Raw genomic sequence first — 18,258 nt, forward strand, 5'->3', positions numbered from 1 at the left:
ATTATTAGCAATGTTCAGGAACAGTCGTACCACGGAGAACGGGCCGATTGTAAGGGATGGAGCAAGCCACTTCGAGGCTACGTTTATCTGAATAGGTTAGGCAATTTGGGCCGGGAGAAAATGGACAATCCAAACATCCAAAATGCACTGGGTATACCAACAATAGACTTTCCTCAGCAACCACCATAAAGTCAGCAATACCTGGAATCGATTGTGAATAGTATTCAAGCAAGAGGTGTCGGCATGAATGGGCCAATTCTCGCCAGTAAAATGGATAACGAGCCATGAACCTTCCCAGAAGGCTTGGAAGTACATCTCGACATTTGCAGAGCCACTGGGGCCAAACAACGCTCATACGCAGACATTGTTCATATCACCAAATTCCCTTTATTTCTATTTACACAATTAAAAAAACCAAATTAAACCGCTTACAAGACCAATAGCAATTCTGTTAAGCACGGAATTAGGGTTAGCTACGGTACCGTCGTTCTTCTTGGAGCTCGACCTAGTGTTGGAGCTGGAGGCTGGGGCCAAACTGGCAGATGCAAGTTGCTCGGTCACAGGAGTTCCCGCACCCGAAACCCAGCCATTAAGATCACTGGCCTTAATGGTGGAGCCGAATGAGGTGGAGTTGGACACCCACACCACCGTGTTCCCCTTGGAGTCGAAGCTGACACCACCCTTGACGGTTTCATTGTATTTTCTGGGAATGAACCCGTCAATCTGGATTCCTGTTTCGATATCACCAGTACCCTGATAGTCGTGGATGGTGGTGAAAAGCTGCCCTGCTTGGGTGGTGTTCTTGACTTCAAAAATATCGAATTCACCACATCCAGATCTCCAGCATGAACAGTTGGCATCGAGCGAGTACTGGGCGGTTCTTGGAATGTGCGCATTCAAGAGCCAGATTGCTGGCATGTTGTAGTTGGAAATGGAAGTGTCGGAAGTGGTATCGTTGGGCATGGTGAACTCGAACAAGAACGTTTTGACGGTTCCGTAGAATCCGTGATAGGCAGGGATGCCTGATCTATAAACACCACAGTCGTTGTTGAGTCCCAGGCTCTGGCAGGTTATGTTGGAAAAGATCGAGTATTCATCGTTGGAGTTGAGGAGGACGTTCTCAGGCAACACGGTGGCGGAACTGGCTTTGTCTGTCCCCTTTGTACCTGCGTATGTCAAGGCTTTGCCAAGACACTTGGAGTCGTCACCAGCGGTTGTGAGGAAAGTGACGTTTTCGGCTGCGGATGAGGATCCGTCGTAGTATGCGATTCTGCTCCAGTCGGAGGACGAGTTCTGTCCATGGACGAAATTGTCGGCAACATACACGGCAAACTGGCTCAACACCAAGGGGCCCCTGAAATGTACAGACACTTCTTCGTTGATAGGCGAGTTCACGCCACTGAACGCAACTGGCTCGTTGCTCAATGCACACGAGCAGCTATCGGAGTCCACGTCGTTCAACTCTGCCACCATCTGGTATCTTCCAGAGTATCCAAAGTTTTGGAACTGGAGCACATTGGATTGCGGCTCCGAGGCTCTTCTGAAGTTGCCGAAATGGCTGGAGGCACCTTGCACTCCGTTGGCTATACCTGCGGCCAAGACTAATGTATCGATTCTCATGGTATTTCTATTTTTCAATTATCAGTAGTGTAATTCCGTCAATCAAGTCCCAGAGCTTCTTTTTATATCAAGGCTATTAATTATCGGTCTACTATTAATAACCTGATCCGAAAAATTGTGTGCACATCTAAGCCCCGCGGGATCAAATGACTACAGCCAGCACCCCTACACGAACGGAGGACGATAAACAAACACCACGGCGACATGACAACTGGTTGGAGCTGGCAGATCCCACTAGCTCAGTATCGACACCTGAAGCACCCGCTGTATTGTGTGCTAGATTGCTAGCAAGGCGTTGTAGGAGCGTCCGTGCTTAATTTGAGCATCGTAACGCCCCCTGCCTGCACCCAACATCGCTTCGCCTTGAGGGTCTTCGCAGCCGCGGACTGAATTCGGATCATGTGTGCACCCAAGGAGGCTGTACCAGTTTCAAGTATGGTTATTTCATCTCATACAACCCAAATGCTGGGATGCAAACTCATCGCTTGCATAGTTGACGGGGTCGAGGCTCAACCGCAATGGGCAAGTTCACCAATGCATTGAAGAGGGAGGAAGCTTTTAAGTTGATGCTTGCTAGCGCGATGCATACTGAAGCATGCATGTAGGAAGTCTGCATGTGTCAAAATAGACCGGTAATTAAAGTAACTTGACTCCGAATACAAAACAAGTTCCTTATCGCCAAGCATTGACATCATTTTTGAAGTGCTGGTTGATTTCTACAGATTTTGATATAAATTTGGAAAATTGTCAACAAGAATTTTGCTTCCGCACCAATACCTTGGTGGACCGAAAGAATATTAATTTGGGAGATCTAAAATTCTGAAATTCCGAAGCTCAGTATTACAATTCTCACAGAACCTTACTTTGTTAATGTCTTCTTGGTAATCCTACTGGCTCCAATTAAACATCGCGATAGATGATAAAGTACCCACATTCGCAATTAATAGAGAAAGTTAAATGCCTGATTCAACCAATAATATTGTCTCTTTGTGTGTGTAGTTAAGCATTAGTTCGTACTAGGAGAATGAGTAGAAGATTTTGCGGGCTGCTAAAGTCGAGGAGGTCGGACTTCTTTCTTTGTGGCTATAAGTTCAAACCAAGAAGCTTACTCCGTTAGAATATTTAGGTGCCATGAAGAAAGTTATTCCATCTTTTCCAGAAAAGACCTGGAGAAGCAGATTCTCTCACAAATCACCAGAACTGCTTCTGTGTATGAGTTTCGCTAATTCCAAATCACCTGCATTTGGGGATATGAACCATAAGATTGAGACACTCACTCAGAAGACTCACCAACGTGGGACACATTTCCTAATCTGTACAAAATTCTCTCAGTTCAAGATTCTGTATTTGGGGGGAAATTGAAAACAACTTGCATTAATGCTAGGTTAACCATTGGCGATGACTGGCAGCATTCGATCCACAGACATTTTGTTCGAAATTGTCTTTGTCTTTGAAACTTTGGATTTTATGCTTTTAAATAGTGAAGCAATTGAGGGTCAGAAAAATCAGTTGAAAATATTTCCTAGTTTATGTTATTATTCACAATGGAAGGTCATCAAGATGTTTCAGCTTCTGGTTGGATGACATAATTGCAATCATCTTTAAAGTGCAGGGGACTTATGTTTTCTTCGGGTCAAGTTGAATTCAATTTTTTCAAAGAAATTTTTGAGGCGAGAATTTGGCATAGTAATAACCAACGAAATTGCTGAAAGAACAAGACAACTGCTTGAAAGTTCAGAAACGTACAATGTCTCCGTTTGGATTCGTTATTGCTTGTTTAACATCCAATCACTCTCGAAAAATTGTGTGTGGCATTTATGAGATCTGTACCGGAAATTGTATTTCCTTCAATAGCAGCAAAATAACTGAAACTTTGAGGTCAAACTGGGCAACTTTTTAAAAAAAAAAATTCATGTAATTAACAAATTCTGTTCACATACTTCTCAAAATCCTCAACAAATATGGTTCTATGGTCTAGCGGTATGACGTCTCTCTCACCTAGAGAAGGTCTCGAGTTCGATCCTCGATGGAATCATTTGTTATTTTTTTCATTTTCTTTGACCATGCTATCTACTACATTAAATGGTGATGATGCTTACGAAGTATCTTTAATTCACAGACCTGTATTTTACGACTAAATATACAGTATATGCTAATTACTAACCATTCTATTAATCCTCTTCATCACTTGTAATTTCCTCATCAGAAGAAACTATATCATCATCACTCATAGCCTCCTGGTGACTACCACTATCTTCATCATCATCCGCATCATCTCCACTTGGGTTAACTTCAGACCATTCAACATAGTTTTTACTGATGAGTGCTTTGCAAGTTGGAAGAACAAGAGGATCAAAAGGGAAATAACCCTCTAAATCTAAAAATTCTTGTTTTTGCTTGAAGTTTGCCACTGCGGAAGGCAAGGTGGCCTTACCATTGGTTTGTAACATTCTTTCCCTTTTGTTATGCTCAATAATCGAATAGCAGTAACACACATTCAATTTGGTAGCAAGCTTAGCAAAAATATAAACCACAGTCTCATCACAAAACTTCAATGGGTTAAATTTGGCAAGAATGACTCTTTGGAAAAACTTGTCCAAGTCACATTCCCATTCAGAATCACCAAATGACTGATCAGCAGAAGCAGGCTTAGAGCTCTTGTACAACAGGTCATGTCTAAAGCAAAAGATGTACAACAAAGCTTGGAATGCAGCATAGAACAACTTAAACCTTTCCATACCTCCCGTCTGGTTTCCCTTTTGGTTGGAGGCTCTTTGTGAGTTATCATCTTGATCATAAATTTCACATTCCCTCTCCAACATGTATTTGTTCAACCAACCAACTAAATAGCTGACAATAAATACAATTTGATGTCTTGACAAGTTCTTAGCCCTTGCAATATAAGATGACAAATATTGCATTGCCTTAAGTCTTTTCTCCAAAATCTCGTTGGTATTGAATGCAACGTCGATAAGCAAGACAAGATATGAATCAGCAAGTTCCGGCTGATATTGGGAAATATGGAAAATAATGAATTGAATTGATTTTGTGAAGTGAGTAGGTAAGATATGACTTCTAAACAAAGAGGTAATGGTATTGAACAACGGAACTCCATTACCTTCATTTAATTCCTCTTGTGTGAATGAATTGGAAGTATTTGTTAACAATAAATTCATAACCGAATCCAACTTCGACAGGAGCTTTTTAATGTTTGCAGTGGAAGTAATTGGATCGATTAAATACTCCAGATCTCCATCGAGAACTTCGTCGATGTCACCTATTACATCTTCGAGGACTGATTTATCTCCGGCCTTTGTTTCGTCGGTATCAACACCCTCATCTTCATCATCTTCATCATCCTCATCATCCTCATCCTCATCCTTACCGTTGATTAACTCTTCAATCTCGTCATCATCCAAGTCATCCAATTCGTTTTGCAACTCGACATCAAGTTTAATGCAACATTCGATGATGAGTTGCCAAATATTGAATTGGAGGTCTGGACAATATGTGATAATTTTCATCAAATTCTGAACGTAGTTGGTTAGCTCAGCAGTGTTGGATGATAAATGATGTGGAAAATGCTTTTGTAAAGTTTGAGGTAATGAGTTAATGCAGGTTGGAATGAATTTGATGAGCTTTGATAAGATCTCATGATGCTTGTTCAATGCAGCAGGAGCTGGCAAGCATTCAGACCTGCTAAACTCCCCAACAAGTTTCTTGGTGACCTCATGCAAGTATTTGGGAAAGGAGGACACCAAGACACTAATGAACCTTGAGTATAGGTCGGTGAATTGTGAATAAGCCGAGTCCTGCCTGCTTGCCACATCGAGCCATTTAAATTCAAGCACAGCCGATATCAATTCATGACATGATTTGTTATCAAGTTTTGAGACATTGGATATCAACCCGTTCAAAACCACGTTCATATGGGCAAGGGAAATGGCATCCTTATGAGTGAAGGGTAAGTTTATCTTGGAAGTCAAGGAGTTGATCGGCACAGGATCATTCTAAACGTTAGTATAATGCCCACAAATCGTACCCCCTAAGATTCACACGACTAAGATGTTACCAGACTGAACCACCAGTCCAAGACATCATGAAAGAACGAAAGAAGGGTATAGGTAACACCAAACAACTGTACGTACTTTGTCCAATGAGTCCAACGCAGACTTAACGTATGCTGAATACATCTTTTCTGAAAAGAAGTTACTGGCGGTAGCATCTTCTGGTATCTCCTTATTTTCACTTTTGAATTTCTTATTGACCACTCCGTCCTTTGTTTCAGGAACTCCGAGTGATCGTTTACGGGCTATAGGATCATGCACGGACATTATCATTATGTTCTTCTTACTGGGTATTCTTCATCTAAGTCCTTAACAGATCTGTTTGATATGAGAAGAGATGATTACAAAAATGAATAAAAAATGGTGAAAATGTCGCATTACCGCTTGATTAGGTAATTTTGCGATGGGAGGGGGGCCCATCAACTATATATGAGATGCTTCGTGGCCAAGCCTTAGATAATTCGAGAGTAGACAATCCATACCTCACAAGTGGCCTTAGAGCTCCATTTCAGAGGCACATTCTCTTGTATGGTGACTTTTCACTGGCAGTTGTCTGCTGATGTATGGAAACTGTGGCACTGATACCACTTCCACTATCTGCAGGAGCTACTCTAGACAGATTTCGCTAGGGCCAATTGATTTGGCACTATCAGCATGCAATCAGAAACCAGGAAACCATTGGAGAAAGTAGAATTGCATTCGTTGGTACTCTTCAATGTGTCTGATCACATCGTCCGCGGGTCAGAGGGAAAGTTTGGCGTGCTTTTGGGTGTTGATGACGGTAACCAAATAGTTGTACATACCTCCTTCGAAACATTGGTGGTTGCATCTACAATAGATCAAGAATATCTTCAGAGGAGACTCGATCAATTCCGAACTGTCAATCCCGCATACCATATTGTGGGTATCTACAACATAAATAACAGCACGTCTCTCAACTCGTTAACCATATCCATAGTTGAACAGACCAAACAATGCATAGGTATCAACGGCGCATTGATTTGCTCTGTTTTCGATAGTAACGAGCTCAGGTCGAAAGAGAGCACAGCTGCGTTCCAAAGCTACTTACTGGGCACACTCGAGCCGTTAAAGACTGTTGTCCGTACCAATGAAAGTGAGTTTATTGCCACAACAACTGCAGTAAACCACCAGGAGTATTCCGGTAGCACAGCTGCAGATGAGGGTCCCAGTAACGTAGAACACAAGGAAAACATGGCCATGACTGTCAATCAATTGAACGAGAAGGTACTGAAGGTAATACAATATTTGGAAACTAGTTCGGAAGCTAAGACGACTGAAGATTCGGCAAAACGAAATGAGATTAACAGGCTTGTTGTTCACTTGTCCAACAAACTAGACACGATCAAAAGAATGGGTTCCGACCGGTCTAATGCTGATCAGGTAACACTTCAAACCGCACAGCTCAGTCTTCTCACAGAACAGCTAACAATTTTGGATAATTTGAAGGCTCAAATTACCAAGCATGTAGTGTGGCATGGTCTCACGAATAACAATACCCGTATATAACTTTAACGTAATGAACAAAAAACCTGAATGCCTAGTTAAACAAAGGATAGGAAAAAGAAAAAAATAATGACTCCTACGCGATTCGAACGCGTGCATCTTTACGATAGTAGAACTTGAGTCTACCGCCTTAACCGCTCGGCCAAAGAGCCATTTTATAAACATTCAAGTTCCGGAAAGAAACATCACTTGTATAGTATAAAAAAAATCATAAAACGCTCACGCTCGGGGTATTTGGCGTCCTTCGGGTCAATACATAGTTTAGAGGGTAGTAAAAGTTCTTTCAAAGGAAAAGTAAAACTAATAATCCGTTAAAATCGGGATACACTGTTGCTTGGGTAACTTTGGCCAATGACTAACTATCGATACATCTGGAGAGTTGATTGTAATACATTTCCCATTAGTAGATAAATAGCATGTTTGTATCAAGTTTACTAAAATGATAACCAGCAGGTAATTTACAGAGTGGTCAGAAAGATTCAAGGATAAGAACAATTTTAAAGTTTCTTGGCTATAGGTTCTCTTGATTAATTATTTGATCATTTCTTATTAGACAAATGAATATACTCATTACCTCCTTGATAGTACAAAGTTAGTTTCTGAATTAAGTTTTTGTTAAAATTTGAACATGAGATTCTAACCTAAAAAATTTCAACACCTTTGTAATCTTAAAACTCGGTTCCCTTTCATAACTAATATAATTCCTGTTTAAGCTGTGTAAATCAAACTCCGAAAGGTAGTTGTTAAGCTTCTAATATATTAGATTTATGATAAGTAACTCCTCCGGAGCTTTCTAATTATCACTAACATGTAGCCCGGCTCATCACGTCAGTATGTTCTTATTTGAGCTGCAATCATTGAAAATACTATAAAATTGACCAAAAACAATCCCTGATTATCAGTAGTAACTTCCACTCTTGAGAGATTGTTCATCCATGGGGTGTTGCTTCTATTCGATGGTCACTACCAATTGTATCTGACATTGTTTCGGGTGACGCTTAGATCCACTTTAAATACATAATGACTTTGATGCCCTTGAGTTCAATATTGTTCATTTCAGGTTTAAAATAGACACCTTGTTATAAAATGGAGACGTATAAAAGTTTTAGTTTCCTTCTAGATTTCTTCAAACTCTCTCTAAAGGCTTCATGGTAGAATTTATTTCTACAAAGCGCATTGATTTCCATTTAGTAATCGACTCAATTATTATTTTTAGTTAGTTAGACACAATAAAAAAGATCAGACAGAGTAGTGTATGTTGAATGATACACCCAGCCTTGGGATTTTGGTCAATTCAGGAAACTAGATGGTTTGAGTGAGTGACTTCGGGCGCACAATATTCCCTTCAATCGAACGGTTCACACAAGAATTCCAAAGAACGCCATGGGCAATGTCATTCCTGAAAAATTCTCCTCTATCCCTTATTTGGACCAGTGTGTTACTAGCTATCATATGACAAGCATAATGCTTAGAAAACAGGGACCGATGTATGGCACCCCGGTCTTCAGCAAAGCTATTCCTAACAAATATGCGGCTATTAATGTTCTACAAATGATCCAATCTACGAGCGTTCTGGCATCGATATTGTGTAATGATCCTCGAGGTAATTCGAAGAGAACCCTATGTAAGATTGGAGACGGAGAGGGTCCATACTCCAATACAATTCATTTCAGTTAATGTCAACATTCAGAAACTTAAGCACCGAGGTAGAACTCCTTTTGAGAGTGCATCCAGATAAGAGACAAGATACTGACGATTCCTGGACCAGCAAGACCCTTGCCCAACTTACAGGTTCCGAAAACCAACCACTCACTGAAAAAGTGGCCAGCAGCGACAAGGAAAGTCCATTGGGTGAGTTGAAAGATTTGGGGGTTGGTCACGTAATAGGCCCCGTAAAATCTAACAAGTGACGAGATAAAGGTCCATGTTCCAAAGGTTCTAGCACTCAATCTGGTGACTTGAGGAGTGGAGTGACGAGAATTGGCTTCCTCTTCGTATACCTTTCTAGTCAATGATAACTCGCTCGACTGGTAAGTTTGCACGGAATTGAAGATGGAAACAGCAGAGATGAACAACAACCAGTATGGCAATTTGCCCCCGCTTGGGGAGTTGGGTAAGTATGCTTGCAAGTAGTCCATGTTAAGGTAAAGTATGAGAATTGTTGTTCATTCGAGATCTGCAAACTTCATATCTAGCTTGCCGCGAATCATGAAAATCAAGCTTACATAATTTTTCAAATTTGATCATTATACGTTACAAAAGGCACTAATAAAGCCCTTACAAATACTGCAAGCACATACTAAAAAAATTGACCAACACAAACAAGGGATAAGGGGTTAGAGAAAACAATGAATGGCCAGGTTATGGCAAACAGTTAACACAAGATTTACCAACAACGGATGGTTTGTTCACTAGATCATAAAGTTAAGGTGAAACATGACTGAAGCTTTGTATAATGATTTCAGTGTTCAGCTCACTTTGAGGCAGCAACAGAGGTAGGGTGTTGAGAGGCAGAAGCATTTTCGTGGGTTCTTGGAGCAGTAGGATCATTTGACTTCAAAACTTCCACAGCAGGACCCAATAATCTTTGGAATCCAGCCTTGCCTAAAGTTGCAACGATAACGTGGTCCAAAGCTTCCACGGTGGCTTGTCTAGGCTTGTCGTTCAACAAAGCAATCTCACCAAAGTAGTCACCCTTAGTCAATTGTTTGATCACACCAGATTGATTGTTGTAAACTTGACAACTACCACTTTCGATGAAGTAAAAGTTTTCACCTTGCTCACCTTCGGTGACAATCTTGTCACCCTTCTCGTAGATTTCAGTACTCAAAGCATCAGCTAATTTAGATCTTTCGTGGCTCGATAATGATTTCAACACTTCCACATCCTTCAAGAAATCCTCGTACATCAATCTTCTGTTGAAGGTGCCCTCCAATAAAATACGACGGAAGGTCAAACGGTCCAAAGCCCAACACGTGACATCGGTGGCAGCAACAGCAGTGGCAGCTCTTGGAGAGTTGTACATCAATGCCAATTCACCGAAAGATGAACCTTCATTGCTAGAGTTGACTTTGGAGCCATTGACGTAGAAATCAACAGTACCTTTTTCAATGATGTAGAAGTAATCACCTTCATCTCCTTGAGTAATGATTTCGGTGTCCTTGGAAAAGGTTTTTGGAGACAATGCTTCGATGACCGTTTTCTTAGAAGTACCATCCAATTGTTGGAAGAGGAAGTTTGAGGCCAAAGTTTTTGACAAGTCAGCTCTTTGGGAAGAGGTAAGGTTGTTGGTTGGAGGCTTCCAAGAGTCAGACTTGAACTTGTCAGGATTTAATGCTTCAGCAGAGACAGAAGTTCTTCTATTAGCGTTGAATGCAATTGGAATCTTGGATAAACCTTTGGCAAATGGACCGGTGGACTTACCAGGGAAAGAAGAACCTGAGGTGGTTGTAGAGTCACTAGGATCTACGTCATGGTCGTGTTTTTGGGGGGCTTGGTGGCTGACATCGAAGTTGTTCTTGAATAAGCCAGCCTTATTGGAGGTCGACGATTCGGGAGCACCGGCAGCGCCTGGACCGTGTGGATCATCGTCATTGTGGTTAGAGTGGGGATCGTTGTCGCCAAAAGGAGACTTGAACGAAGGTTGTCTGTCAAGAACGACGCCGCTTCCGAAAGAGTTGATGTTGACGTTTTCCACGTCTGGGAACAAGTTTATGCCAGCAGCTTTCGCCTTGTGTTGCTGTGACCACAATTGGGATCTCTGTGATTGTAACTTGGTGTTGAAGTAGTTGGCACAGAACTGCAATATGTCAGAAGGGTTCTTGGAAATGATATCCTTCTGCAATTGGTTCAACTCGTCTGTTATGAATTGCTGTTGAGCCATGATGATGGGATGCTGGGTTGACGATCGATTGGTAAGGTCAGTAAAAACGATGTGAAGCTAGATCTTGATTCTTGATACGTCTTAGATACGTCTCAAGGGTTGAGCAATGGGGGAGTCTGGCTAGATATACACAGAAAGAACTCGGGTGGGGTTTATATGAAGGATCTAGCAAGGTTGATCAATAATTGACGGGACGATAACCTGGATAGAATTGCTTGATCGGCAGCGGTATGTTGTTGGATGGAGAGGGGGTAGTCGTGCAAGTGGCGAATGGTGTCGGGGAGTTGCAGGTTGCTGGAGAAGAGCGGGACTGCAGGTTACACTCCGAAACTGGCCACCGTTAGGGAGGCCAGACAGGATTGGCCAGACTGGGGGTGGTCTGGTGATGGTCTGGCGTTGGATCCGTCTAGGGCATATTGTGCTGGGTGGTGTGGGGGCAAGTGTGTTCCTTGTTGGCAATGGGCCATTGGGTAGGATTTGCCACCAGGTAGAGACGGCATACAAACGGGGCCAGTAGCCACGGGCGAAATACGAGCCATTGGCATAGAGGATCGGAATTGGCATGCCATTTTCGGGATGTCCCACAATCTTCAATTTATTCACGGATTTGATAAATTACTAGAGCTAGTACTGGATTACGGGAGTCGAGCCTTTTTGAAGTACGGGAATAAAATAATATCTAAAATACCATTACTTCATAATAATATTCGAGACAAAGTTCGCCAGTACCGAAATGATATATTTATATTTTAGTGTAGTTGCTAGTTTGAAGCGAGGCCCAATTCGGGTGACTGCAAACCATTGAGCGTATTATTCAATTCAGTGGTGTAGTTCAGCCGGTATGGCCCCGAGGCAAAGAAACGTATTAATATTTCAGTGGCGCTAGTTCAACGGGACCAGACTGAAATAATCGTACTATTTTCTTCCATGCCTACCAGTTGATGGTTAAAGCGAACTGCTAGCAATTGAAAGGACTAAAAGCCATGAGCTCAAGTGGGTGCTGGTTTCTCTGGCCAGTTTTTACAGGTAGTCTCTACCCTTGCCAAATTCCCTGAAAACGTCAAAAGAATTAACCTTTCCTGTCTGAGAAATTACCGCCTCCCAATGTCTCTAATTGGGCCATACCGCAGGAACAGGTGTGGCTGAAGTTTCAGCCACCCCGCTCAAGAAGACGGCTCGTAGTGGCACCCTTCGCAGCTCTCCAGGTTGCTAAACTGTAACAGAACCACACGGTAACAATCACGTGCTTCCAGTGTCCCCGCGTGACACCCCTACAAAATGACTGGCTCAACCCACTCCAACTGCCACAGCATGGTCTCAAACCTGACGGTGCCAGTCACATGACAGCCGGTGCCACCTAATAAGATCTCGCACCCCACCACCCAAATGCCGGTGTTGCTCGCTCCACGCAGGAATTGTCGCGGCGCCAAAGTTCTATATGCTTCGTTAATGTTCTCGTGGCCACTTTGGTATGCAGGACGGAGCGCCCAATTTACGTGTCAATAACTTTTCAGGTGATTATTTAAAACCTCCATATTGTTCCAGAGTTCATAGCTAGCATTTGTTCACAAACGCTTTTCGCTTCTCCGACTCTGTTCATATACGCTGGTGCCCTATCAAGGAACTAGAACGACCTCAACTTGAATTCCCCCTGCAAAGAATCCCACGAAGTCCACCAGTAATCCAACCATGTTCAAAAACAACTGGTTGCCACAAGTGTGCTTGTTGTACGTGGCGCTCGCCCTCTTGGTGCCTTTCCTCGGCTCCAAGAGCCCTATGGCGCTCGCTGCTGCCGATGACGACAACACCACCGAGAGTTACGGTACTGTCATCGGTATCGATTTGGGTACCACCTACTCGTGTGTGGGTGTGATGAAGAACGGTAAGGTTGAAATCTTGGCCAACGACCAAGGTAACAGAATCACCCCATCCTACGTTGCTTTCACCGAAGACGAAAGATTGATCGGTGACGCCGCCAAGAACCAAGCTCCTTCCAACGTCGAGAACACCGTGTTCGACATCAAGAGATTGATCGGTTTGAAGTACAACGACGACACTGTCCAAAAGGAACTCAAGCACTTGCCATACAACATTGCCAAGAAGGACAACAAGCCTGTTGTCAAGGTTGAGTTCAATGGTGAGGAAAAGACTTTCAGCCCTGAAGAAATCTCAGGTATGATCTTGGGTAAGATGAAGTCCATTGCCGAGGAATACTTGGGCAAGAAGGTTACCCATGCTGTTGTCACTGTTCCAGCTTACTTCAACGATGCTCAAAGACAAGCAACCAAAGATGCTGGTACTATCGCCGGTTTGAATGTTTTAAGAATTGTTAACGAGCCAACTGCTGCTGCTATTGCTTACGGTTTGGACAAGACCGATGGTGAAAAGCAAATCATTGTTTACGACTTGGGTGGTGGTACCTTCGATGTTTCCTTGTTGTCCATCGAAGGTGGTGTTTTTGAAGTCTTGGCTACTGCTGGTGACACTCACTTGGGTGGTGAAGATTTCGATTTCAAGGTTGTTAGACACTTGTCCAAGGTTTTCAAGAAGAAGCACGGTGTCGACATTTCCTCCAACCCTAAGGCTATCTCCAAGTTGAAGAGAGAAGCCGAAAAGGCCAAGAGAACTCTTTCTTCTCAAATGAGTGTCAGAGTTGAAATTGACTCCTTCGTTGACGGTATTGACTTCTCTGAAACTCTTTCCAGAGCTAAGTTCGAAGAATTGAACATTGCTTCTTTCAAGAAGACCTTGAAGCCAGTCGAGCAAGTTCTTGCTGATGCTGGTGTCAAGAAGTCCGAAATTGACGATATTGTCTTGGTCGGTGGTTCTACCAGAATTCCAAAGGTTCAAGAATTATTGGAAAACTTCTTCGATGGTAAGAAGGCTTCTAAGGGTATTAACCCTGACGAAGCTGTTGCTTACGGTGCCGCTGTTCAAGCTGGTGTTCTTTCTGGTGAAGAAGGTGTCGATGACATCGTCTTATTGGATGTTAACCCATTGACCTTAGGTATTGAAACCACCGGTGGTGTTATGACCACCTTGATCAACAGAAACACCGCTATTCCAACCAAGAAGTCTCAAATCTTCTCCACCGCTGCTGACAACCAACCAACTGTGTTGATTCAAGTTTACGAAGGTGAAAGAGCTTTAGCTAAGGACAACAACAAATTGGGTAAGTTCGAATTGACCGGTATCCCACCTGCTCCAAGAGGTGTTCCTCAAATTAAGGTCACCTTCTCCTTAGATGCCAATGGTATCTTGAAGGTTGAAGCCATGGACGAAGGAACTGGTAAGTCTGAATCCATCACCATCACCAACGACAAGGGTAGATTATCCAAGGAAGACATCGACAGAATGGTTGAAGAAGCTGAAAAGTACGCTCAACAAGATGCCGAATTGAAGACTAAGATTGAATCCCGTAACTCCTTGGAGAACTACGCTCACTTGTTGAAGGGTCAATTGGCTGACACTTCCGAAACTGGATTGGGAGGCAAGTTGGATGATGATGACAAGGAAACTTTGGATGATGCCATTAAGGAAACCTTGGAATTCATTGAAGACAACTACGACACTGCCACCGGTGAAGAATTCGATGAACAAAAGACCAAGTTGGTCAACATCGCCAACCCAATCACCGCCAAGTTGTACGGTGAAGGTTCCGGCGCTGGTGCTTCTGGTGATGCTAAGTTCGGTGACGACGATTCTGACGATGACTTCGAAAACGATGAATTGTAATTGTCATCTTTTGCTAGTGTAAAAAATATAAACTCCAGGCTACTCTTGGACTCAGTACATATAATATTTATTGACTTGCTTGTAGCGTTCTTCACCGTTTTGTTAACAGCTGCAAGGGTATTTGCAACTTTGATAGATCACGTGTTCATGGCCATCCGGAACCTAAAATTTTTTCTATTTCCTGTTAGAGACATATCATAGGTACAGTTCCAGCACGACAAGTATTCATTAGGGGGATTCCATATCACTGCTAAGACCTTGAAATTATCATGTCGAATAGGAAACTCCAAAAGTATGTTATAATCTCAACATTTTCAAGGAACCGGCTTATCTGTTGAGCCCGACTTGATTCGATCCAATCAAAAGTTGACAGCCGATCACAACGAATGTCTATTGTGGTGATTCATGGGCTTTCTGACTAGTGGACTTTTGGCCAAGCCGAATTGAGTCACTACCTAGCTTGTTTCGAAGCGGATCCTATTGATGATCTCAGTGTTGTACCATCAGAAAGTTATGAAATTTTTCGGCAGCAGTACTAACAAAACCAGGGAAATTGATATAGTATTCAAGAAAATCCAAGAAGGATTGCATGAGTTCAATTATCATTATGATAGATACGAAAGCATCAATACCGAGGGTGACAGCGATAACCAGCGAGAAAAAGAAAAGTTGGAGAGTGATTTGAAAAAGGAGATCAAGAGGTTACAAAAATTCCGTGAACAGATCAAGATCTGGCAACTGAATGAAGTAATCAAATCGCTATCCTTGTCATCTTCTACTTTGGCAACCAAACTCAATGATAACAAAAAGCTTATCGAAGAAGCCATGGAAGTGTATAAAGATGTTGAAAGAACCTCGAAGTTGAAAACCTTTTCAAACCAATCGATATTGATGGCATCGTTGGAAAACACCACAAGGGATGACGACGACGATGATGATGATGACGATGAGGACTTCAATTTTGATGACAATGATTCAACGGAGGAAGACGAAGAAGATACCACATTGGGTCCAGAGGCAGTGGAAGCTATCAAGTTCTTAAAGGATATCATAAGTCAGATAAGTGAACAGACCAAAAAATTGAACAGTGAATACGAGAAGTTATCCCAAAAGAAGTTGAGGAAGAACAATTTAAGCATCATTGAAAGTAAGAAGGAGAAGATACAATCAAGCAAGGATCTCAACAAGTTTCATACCAAGAAAATAATGAAAATCATCAAATTATTGAGATCAAACAAACTTATTGATACCTCCTTAATATGGGTAATCAAGGAAGATTTGATCAACTATGTGAGCTCAAACTCCAACTCAGAAAATGCTGTGGTCAATGACTCAACCTTGTATGATGATATTTTCAATCTGATAACCCCTGACGATGACTATTCCGAAATACATGACTCAGAAGTCTTCTCCACTCCGGTCAAAGAGTTGCCCAAGCAAAGTCAGATATTGCTAAACGGTTCGAATTACTCAAATGGCCACGCAAAGGATATTTTGACAAGTGAACTCACATCCCAGAACGATGCTTTTAGTCATAAAACTCCATCACCAAAACCAAGACATGTTTCAAGCCCAGAGATTTCGAATCCAGGGATTATCAAAATACTTAAGCCGGCAACTACTCCATCCAAACCAATTGGGGGATTGAAATGGTCTGCTGCTGCAGTCGCAGGTATACTCGATTCTGAGACCATGAAGCCGGTTGAGGTTAAAACGCAAAGTGTGACGCCACAAGTACCCATGAAAGTCGAAAGCCAGAAGGACTTGTCTGTGAAGCCCATAATCAAATCTGCATCAACAACTTCGGAAGGTTCACAGGAGGGAAAGATCAGCAAATATGTGCAGGTATTGAAGAACTCATCTTTATCAAGTATAGAGTTGAATTTATTCAGTGATCCAAACTTGCATAAATTACCACCAGGAATGCAAGACCTCATCATATCATTCACATCAAAAAGAAATAACTCGCATGATTTTAGGCTACTTTATGACTCCAATGAATTCAATCAATTCGTGAGCCCAATTCACAAACCCTATTCACCTCACCAGATCCAACCACTTCTTAACAACAACTATAACAGTGCCCAATTTAAGCCTCCTTTGCAACTATTCAAGTTACAATCCTACTGGAATAAAATTAGGGCAGGAGATCAATTTGAACAATTTTTGATAGAGTTGGAATCACTCACAGCTCAGAACAATGTTGAAAATGGTCCAATAATCAACGAATTTGCTTTGGTATTATTCTATGGTTATTACTATGGTTTGACTCCTATTGAAAACCTTATTGCAGAATCCTGTTTGTTAAAATTAGGATGGAGACCTTACAGAAACAGGATCGATGATTCACTCAACAAAACCATTTCGCCTGGAAACAGTGTCAAGTTTTCGGGATCAACAACTGCATCGAGTAATTATCTCTATTGGTTCAAATGTATCAAGTTGATATCAACAGAAGAAGCTACTGCGGTGGAATATGGGGACTACCAAGTTTTTGATTTGTCAACTTGGGAAATCTTTGTTAAGTTCGGTTTCAAGTTTGACAATAACTTGAGCCAACTGGCCCCATCGACAGTTCTCTGTTGATTGAGTATCAAAAACCAAAGTTTAAAACCACTCCATAACTAGTACCCTATGAAAAACACTTTACAGTAATTCACTTTTCATCCAAAATAAAGAACGGCTCCGAATGTATATTTCCTTCTGTAGTTTCATTGCACTCCGATTGAAGAATTTCTTCCGGATATAGTTCGCTGTGGAGGAGACTCACGTCTGACTCTAGCATGGCCTCGCTCAACAACTGGTGATAGTTATACTTTTCTCTACCATTAGTGTGGTTCAAACTAGATTCAGGGGTATCCTCCATGGGAAAATCATTGGAACTTAATGCCACACCTTCAGAAGAACCCTCACTCAACATTGACACTTCTTCGCGGCATTGGTACTCGCTGTGAGTCCCATTCGCTGAAATTAAGCATGGCATTGACTGAAAACGGTCCTCGTAGGGTATCCATTCGACCTGAGTGTAGTTTTCGAATTCTTTACTATCAATCCCAAAGAGTTTGAGGGACACTCGTTTTATTTGAAACTCATGCACAATAGAAGCTAAAGATTCCAATTTCTCCATGAGCGGCGATGAAATGTCTAGAAGTTCAATCTCTATTGAAATTCGGTGAAGAAATCAGCTTGTGGATACCTCAGAATGCTGCAAAAACTGAGTGAGCATTTCAAAATAGGCTGAGTCAATAGTGAGAAAGGTAAATAACCTGCAAGATTCTCCTAAAGACCGTGGTAGCAGTTTCTATGGTTTACTAATTACACATTGACTGTTCCTTGAAAGCGAATTATGACAAGCACCAGGACCTGAAGCAAATAACACCTGCCTAGCCGATAGCAACTGCCCCCAGTAGATGTCAGTCTTCGGTACAC

The 18,258-nt window shown here is 42.1% G+C and overlaps 8 protein-coding genes and 2 non-coding genes across 10 annotated transcripts; 4 read left to right on the forward strand and 6 right to left on the reverse strand.

The window, feature by feature from the left end:
• Positions 1-405: 405 nt before the first annotated feature.
• PGA52 (Pga52p) lies at positions 406-1,620 on the reverse strand (the record flags this gene model as incomplete). The annotated part of the gene is made up of 1 exon (XM_020209802.1): positions 406-1,620. The coding sequence occupies one exon, from the start codon at positions 1,618-1,620 to the stop codon at positions 406-408; it is 1,215 nt and encodes a 404-aa protein (XP_020064816.1).
• A 1,963-nt stretch (positions 1,621-3,583) lies between these two features.
• Positions 3,584-3,655, forward strand: CANTADRAFT_t87. The gene has a single exon. It is a non-coding gene; the product is annotated as a tRNA-Val (tRNA).
• An 80-nt stretch (positions 3,656-3,735) lies between these two features.
• RRN3 (rDNA-binding RNA polymerase I transcriptional factor) lies at positions 3,736-6,006 on the reverse strand. The gene is made up of 2 exons (XM_020207471.1): positions 5,769-6,006; positions 3,736-5,630 (listed from the first exon to the last, which is right to left on the reverse strand). The coding sequence occupies exons 1-2, from the start codon at positions 5,952-5,954 to the stop codon at positions 3,792-3,794; spliced, it is 2,025 nt and encodes a 674-aa protein (XP_020064817.1). The 5' UTR covers positions 5,955-6,006; the 3' UTR covers positions 3,736-3,791.
• A 133-nt stretch (positions 6,007-6,139) lies between these two features.
• CANTADRAFT_25590 (uncharacterized protein) lies at positions 6,140-7,259 on the forward strand. The gene has a single exon (XM_020207472.1). It carries the CDS (start codon positions 6,342-6,344, stop codon positions 7,212-7,214), a length of 873 nt encoding a protein of 290 aa, XP_020064818.1. The 5' UTR covers positions 6,140-6,341; the 3' UTR covers positions 7,215-7,259.
• A 22-nt stretch (positions 7,260-7,281) lies between these two features.
• CANTADRAFT_t123 lies at positions 7,282-7,363 on the reverse strand. The gene has a single exon. It is a non-coding gene; the product is annotated as a tRNA-Leu (tRNA).
• Positions 7,364-8,905: 1,542 nt separating this feature from the next.
• ERG28 (Erg28p) lies at positions 8,906-9,349 on the reverse strand (the record flags this gene model as incomplete). Its single annotated transcript, XM_020210291.1, has 1 exon — positions 8,906-9,349. One exon carries the CDS (start codon positions 9,347-9,349, stop codon positions 8,906-8,908), a length of 444 nt encoding a protein of 147 aa, XP_020064819.1.
• A 335-nt stretch (positions 9,350-9,684) lies between these two features.
• Positions 9,685-11,094, reverse strand: BCY1 (cAMP-dependent protein kinase regulatory subunit; the record flags this gene model as incomplete). The annotated part of the gene is made up of 1 exon (XM_020206644.1): positions 9,685-11,094. The coding sequence occupies one exon, from the start codon at positions 11,092-11,094 to the stop codon at positions 9,685-9,687; it is 1,410 nt and encodes a 469-aa protein (XP_020064820.1).
• A 1,689-nt stretch (positions 11,095-12,783) lies between these two features.
• On the forward strand, positions 12,784-14,829 carry KAR2 (Hsp70 family ATPase; the record flags this gene model as incomplete). Its single annotated transcript, XM_020209742.1, has 1 exon — positions 12,784-14,829. The coding sequence occupies one exon, from the start codon at positions 12,784-12,786 to the stop codon at positions 14,827-14,829; it is 2,046 nt and encodes a 681-aa protein (XP_020064821.1).
• Positions 14,830-15,654: 825 nt separating this feature from the next.
• Positions 15,655-17,415, forward strand: NOT3 (CCR4-NOT core subunit; the record flags this gene model as incomplete). Its single annotated transcript, XM_020209668.1, has 1 exon — positions 15,655-17,415. The coding sequence occupies one exon, from the start codon at positions 15,655-15,657 to the stop codon at positions 17,413-17,415; it is 1,761 nt and encodes a 586-aa protein (XP_020064822.1).
• Positions 17,416-17,485: 70 nt separating this feature from the next.
• CANTADRAFT_5420 (uncharacterized protein) lies at positions 17,486-17,956 on the reverse strand (the record flags this gene model as incomplete). The annotated part of the gene is made up of 1 exon (XM_020210296.1): positions 17,486-17,956. The coding sequence occupies one exon, from the start codon at positions 17,954-17,956 to the stop codon at positions 17,486-17,488; it is 471 nt and encodes a 156-aa protein (XP_020064823.1).
• Between the last annotated feature and the right edge of the window lie 302 nt (positions 17,957-18,258).

Source organism: Suhomyces tanzawaensis (genome assembly GCF_001661415.1).
Source record: "Suhomyces tanzawaensis NRRL Y-17324 unplaced genomic scaffold CANTAscaffold_3, whole genome shotgun sequence".
Classification (NCBI taxonomy): Eukaryota; Fungi; Ascomycota; class Pichiomycetes; order Serinales; family Debaryomycetaceae; genus Suhomyces; species Suhomyces tanzawaensis.